The 6,176-nt window shown below is 52.0% G+C and overlaps 1 protein-coding gene across 1 annotated transcript; it reads right to left on the reverse strand.

The window, feature by feature from the left end:
- Positions 1 to 260: 260 nt before the first annotated feature.
- Positions 261 to 1,163, reverse strand: LOC136993077 (olfactory receptor 14A16-like; the record flags this gene model as incomplete). The annotated part of the gene is made up of 1 exon (XM_067303093.1): positions 261 to 1,163. A coding segment is annotated over exon 1 (903 nt), but the record flags the coding sequence as incomplete, so codon positions are not given.
- Between the last annotated feature and the right edge of the window lie 5,013 nt (positions 1,164 to 6,176).

Below are 6,176 nucleotides of genomic sequence, written 5' to 3' on the forward strand. Positions count from 1 at the left end.
TGAAGTCCCCTTTTATTACAGAGATGCTGCAAGGGAGGCCAGCTCTGACACAGTGGTCGGCAGATTTACAGAAAGCCTCTGACTCAGACAGACAGGATTTGTGCCTCTGGAGAAGTGGGATGAACTGAAACATTTCTGTAAAAACATGACTATCACAGACAGAAGTCCCAAAACACAAGAGTTGTCTGAGATAAACTGGGAGCTGGTTGTGAGGAGAGATGGGCAGTTTATTGCTGCTGAACTACAAGAAGTTGAATCAGTTTCTTCAGTGCGTCCTTGAGCTCCTTGTTCCTCATGCTGTAGATGAGAGGGTTCATTGCTGGAGGCACCACTGTGTACAGAACAGCCAACACCAGATCCAGAGCTGGGGAGGAGATGGAGGGGGGCTTCAGGTAGGCAAAGAAGCCACTGCTGATGAACAGGGAGACCATGGTCAGGTGAGGGAGGCACATGGAAAAGGCTTTGTGCCGGCCCTGCTCAGAGGGCATCCTCAGCACAACAGTGAAGATCTGCACGTAGGACAGCACAATGAAAATGAAACACACAAAGCTTAAACAGACACTAACCACAAGAAGCCCAACTTCCCTGAGGTAGGAGTCTGAGCAGGAGAGCTTGAGGATCTGGGGGATTTCACAGAAGAACTGGTCCACTATGTTGCCTTGGCAGAGTGGAATTGAAAATGTGTTAGCAGTGTGCAGGAGAGCATGGAGAAAACCACTGGCCCAGGCAGCTGCTGCCATTCTGACACAAGCTCTGGTGCCCATGAGGGTCCCGTAGTGGAGGGGTTTGCAGATGGCAATAAAGCGGTCATAGGCCATGACTGTGAGGAGATAAAACTCTGCTGAAATGAAGAAAAAGAAGGAAAATATCTGGGCAGCACATCCTGAGTAGGAAATGGCCCTGGTGTTGCTCAGAGAATTGGCCATGGATTTGGGGACAGTGGTGGAGATGGTGCCAAGGTCGAGGAGGGAGAGGTTGAGGAGGAAGAAGTACATGGGGGTGTGGAGGCGGTGGTCGCAGGCTACGGCTGTGATGATGAGGCCGTTGCCCAGGAGGGCAGCCAGGTAGATGCCCAGGAAGAGCAGGAAGTGCAAGAGCTGCAGCTCCCTTGTGTCTGCGAATGCCAGGAGGAGGAACTCGTTGAGGGAGCTGCTGTTGGACATTTGCTCCTTTGGGGCACAGGGGGACTGTTTGAGGAAGGAGACACATTGACAAGTTAGGACAGACTTCTCTGAGCAAGGTTCTCATAACCTCCCCCAAACACACACACATTACCTCTCCCCATCTCAGCAGCAGTTTCACTGAGCTCCATGGCTTGAGCTCTGGTTTGTGCTGGCCGAGTTTCACACAAGGAGTAGGGGCTTCTGCCCACGAGCTCCAGAGGTCAGCCCAGACCTACAGCACTGTGTAAATGGGAAGAGCGGTGACGACAACCTAAATTCCCAGTTCGAGTCAGACTTCATCCACACATACTGTTGAAGGGATTTTCAGCATCTTCACTCTCACTTCTAAATAATGTGGGTTCATTAGTAGTTTTAAGGCTTCTTTTGTTTCCTTTAGCTGGACCCCATAACCTTGAGAGCAGAGGGCTGTGCTTGCTGGGAGAGGAGAGGAGGCCTTGGAGTTGACAGTTTCCTCTCACACTTTGAGCATGACTCTGCTGCCTCGAGCCGTCCCTGTGGGGAGCTGTTTTTCTGTCCCCATGTCTCTCCCCTCTCAGTGCTCACACACCCCATCCCACCTGCTGTGAGCTCAGCTCTGCCCTGCAGAAATCTCCCTGGGGCAGGACACTGCCCAGGGCACCTCTGTGTCTGCAGGTGCTATGGAGCAGGTGAGAGAAACCTTGGTGAGGCTGGAAACGTGATGCTGGTTCTGTCCTTAGGCTGAGGGGTGGATGGAGGCATTTGCTGAGTCCCTCCCAGAACTGCTCCTCTCTCATTGTCACTGTTTTGGAGCCTCCATCCCCTTTCTAAACCTGACAGATCCAATCCCATTTCACCCCACCCAGAGAGAATCAAACTGAAAGCACAGACTCATGACAGCTCCTTCTCTTTCATGTATCCCCTGCCTTGACCTTCCTTTTGGAAAGTCTCCTCCAGAAATGTCCTGCGAGTGAGATGGAGCTGTGGGCAGCCCTGACCCATGCAGTATCCTTTTCATAGGACACTCAACGTGCCCTGCTGGGGGTCTCTCCTCCCACCCAGAGTTTCTCCCTTCGACAATCTGGGGAGCTCCCCGAGTAGGCTGAGTGCTGAGCCTCGCAGGCAGCAGAGTCACTGCCCCAGGCACACAGCACCCTGGGGCATAGGGACACTGCTCTGAATCACAGCCCTGGGCAGACCTGTGTGTACACCCAGACTTCACACCCCTGCAGGGTCCCTGGGAGAAGGTAGCAGGATGCCCTGTCCCTCTGACAGTTTGGTAGGGAATCCCTGCTCTGAAGCATCTCCCCCTCCTCTGCAAAGGAGAAGCTGGGAGAGCGATCCTTAAAAATGTAATGGTGAGACTGGAATGATTTCAAGACCTTTCCAGGAATGTCAGTAGCATTGCCCTGCAGCCAGAGACTTACCGTGTCAAGGGCTGTGAAGATTTCTCCCACAAGGAGCTCTCCTCTCTCCTCCCACTCCACACTGCCTTGCACTTCTCTCTGCCTTTTCTCATCTCATGTCAGCAGCAGCAGGCAGTGCCCGGAGCCCTGCTGCTCTTTGCAGAGGAGCTGCTCCTGCAAACAGCTGTCTCTGGGCAGTGCTGCCAGGTTACCATGGGCTCCCTCCATTCCTGGAGCCTGGCCCTGCTCAGGAGCAGAGGCCCAGCTGAGCTCATGAGTTTCTCTGTCCCTTGTGCTCCCTCCTCCTGGGAAATGTTCACTCCAATAAACTAAAATAATCACTGATGGTCCCTCTCTAAGCACTGCAGGAAGACTGATTCCAGCATTGCAATTTGTCTCATCAGAAGATGGTTATCTATGAAAGTGGAAACGTCCCACTCTGGAAGTTCCTATTCGCACCTCTTAACTAGGCAGGACACCTAGATGGGGACAAGAAGGGAGGTCATTCACACATGGTTCAGGTGTTGATTCAGATGACTCGGTTTGGGCTTCTCAGGGTGCTTTAGAAGATCCTGGGATGCAGTGGGAACCAGATCCTTCCTGAGAGCTCCACAAACACACAGGAGTTGCGATTCCCCTTGCCCAGGCAGAAGTGAGCACAGCATAGATGTCTGCATGCAAGATCTTAGTCTATGTTCCCAGTATAATCACTGGAGATGGAGGGTGAGAGTCAGTTGCTCACACACAAACACCTGATGAAATTGGAAGGGACAGAGGTGGTCCAAGGCATGTGCCAGTGTCTGCTTGCTCTGATGGAGCAACTGGGAGACCCACATCCTTCTAGAGCATGAGGTGGGGTCCAGGCAGGGAATTGCCTTGGCCACCTGAAAGGATACTAGATGCCTAGTGCTGCCAGAGCTCCACTCACTAGGAAGCTGAGGTACATGCAGATCCCAACATTGCAAACAGTTGATGTCATCCAGTGCAGGCACTTGACTCAGTGACACAGAAATAGGCCTGCAGGGCCATGTTGGATGCCTGGGGGTGTCCAGCCCATCCACATGTCTCTAGCAGATACACCATGGGACCTCTAGGAAAACCATGCCCCCTTTGGAGTGATTGCTGGGCAAGTGCCCCAGGGCAACTCAGGTTTCCTACCAGTGCCCAAACAACTGGATCCCACCACTGCCTTTAAGCCAAGTCCTTCTGATCTACAGCCAAGCGTGCTTCATAAATGGACCACACATCCCACCAGGGTCTCTGCTCTAGTCTCTGCACCATTAAAACCTTCTAAATTTCCTCCCCCTGAACCTCTTCTCACCTCCAAGATGATATGAACAGGAACTGGGCTAATGATGACCTCAGGGTGCCTGGATCACAGGCTGCCCAGTGCCAGGGACTTCTTCAGTGGTGCCTTGTCCTGCCTGGATATTATTTCAAGTCTGTCACAGGCCACAAGGTGCTGCAGAGTCAGCTCAGGCAGCAAACCCCTCTCCTGCCATTTCTACAAAGCCCAGCTCTGTTTCTCCTTGGCCTTGGGCACTGCAGGCTTTGCTCTCTCAGTGGGAACCTCCTTTCACCATTACATTGCCACCTGCTATCTAGGCCAGCATGGCTCTGCTCTGAGATGGGGCCACTGCACACACGGTGTCCTTGGACCTTGGTAACAGGTTTCACCGTTACAAATCTGTTGTCTGTGCCACAGCTGAGGTTCTGCACCCCAAATATACACAAATGCATGTATTTTGGGGAACAGAGAGGAGCCGATGGAAATGCAAAAGCTTTCACAAGCCTGAAACATTATTGGAATAACTGAGATGCAGTGGGACCACTACCATGACTGGAGTGCTGTGATGGCAGGGTACAAGCTCTGCAGGCAAGACCATTAGGGAAGATGAGCAGGGGGGATGCCCTCGGTGTGAAGGGACAGCTCAGATGGATGGAGCTCTTGCATGGGATGGACAAGGGTTTGGGTGAGAGCTTGTGGGTGAGCATTACAGTAAAGGTGACGTTGTGATGGGAGTTACAAAGCACCCGATGGGGGTGAGGAGGTGGATGCAGTCTCCTTCAAGCAACCTGAGCAAGTCAGTGGGTTACAGGGCCTGGTTCTTCTGGGGGGACTTTAATCTCCCCGATATTCATTGGAAGGGTGAACCGCAGGGTGCAAGCAGTCCAGGAGATTTCTGGAGGGTGTCAGGGACAGCTTCCAAGCACAGCTCCCTGATGGGCCAGGAAGGGTGATGCTCACCTGGATCTGGTACTCACACAAGGAAGCACAGATCAGGGATGTGATAATCTGTGGAAACCTTGGCTGCAGTGACTATGGAATAGTGGAGTCCCAGATCATGAGGGCAGTGAGGAAGGACAATAGTAGTGTACAGACTGCGGCCTTCAGAGGAGGAAACTTTGTCCTCCCCAGGGGACTGGTGGGGCATCCCATTGGAAGCAGCTCTGAGGGGCAATGGAGCTTGTGAAAGCCAGCAGGTCTTTAAGGACAGCAGCCACCAAGCACAAGGATGGTCCATACTGATGCTCATTAAAACTAGTAGACGTTTTGGGAGATCGGCTTGGCTAAACAGGACACTCTTGTCCACCAAAGTAGGGATGGTGAAACCAAAGCTCCCAGAGACGAGAGACTTTCAGGGGACGTCAAGGGCATGAAGAAGAGCTGCTACTACTCCACTAACACAGAAAGAATAATCAAAGAGCACCTGGTCTCACTGCTGAATGGGGCAGGGGCTCTAGTAATAGCAGATGCAGATGGGTCTGAGAAGCTCGGTGCCTTCTTTGTTTCAGTCTTCACCAGCAAGGTCTCCTGAGCTGTTGTGCCTCAAGTCAGGACTCCAGAGGAGAAAAACAGCCAGCAGGGGATGAGGGTTGAGTGAGGGATTGCTTGTAAGTACTCAGCCCATGCAAGTCTCTGGGATGCGATGGGCTGCACATGAGGACACTGAGAGGGCTGGCCAACATCATAACAAGGCCAGTCTCTATCACCTTTGGAAAGGTTGTGTAGATCAAGGGAGGTCCCAAAGACCAGAAAAAAGGAATGTGTTGTGCCCATCTTCAGGAAAGGCCACAAGGACAACCTGGGGAGCTGCAGGCCCTTCAGCCTCACTTTGGTGAGGAGCGTGTCATGCAGCAAATGCTCTCAGATCATGTTTCTCGGCACATGAAGAATGTGCCTGGGAACAGTCAGCATGTATTTACTGAAGGTAAATCATTCCTGCACAACCTGATAGCCTTCTGTGATAAAAGACCTGTGGTTGTGGAGGACCCGAAAGTACTAGATGTCATTTACCATGATTTTAGCAAGGTGTTGGACACTGTCTCCATGAATATTCTTAAATACAATAAGGCATCATGATGAGATGGGTAGACACTCGGGTGGATAAAAAGCTGTTTGGATGATGGAGCTCCGAGGGTTTTTTGAATGGGTCATGCTTTACCAGGAAGCCAGGTAAAGGTGGAGTATGCAGGGGTCTCTACTCGGACCTGTTTTGTCTAACAATCAGGTTCACCAGTGACCTGGAGGATGCAACTCTCGTCATGTTTCTGGATGACACCTCATCAGGAGAAAGAGTCGTATGTTTAAGGGCTGCCATTCAGAGGGACCTCAGCAGACGGGAGG

This window comes from Apteryx mantelli, chromosome 11 (genome assembly GCF_036417845.1).
Source record: "Apteryx mantelli isolate bAptMan1 chromosome 11, bAptMan1.hap1, whole genome shotgun sequence".
Taxonomy (NCBI): domain Eukaryota; kingdom Metazoa; phylum Chordata; class Aves; order Apterygiformes; family Apterygidae; genus Apteryx; species Apteryx mantelli.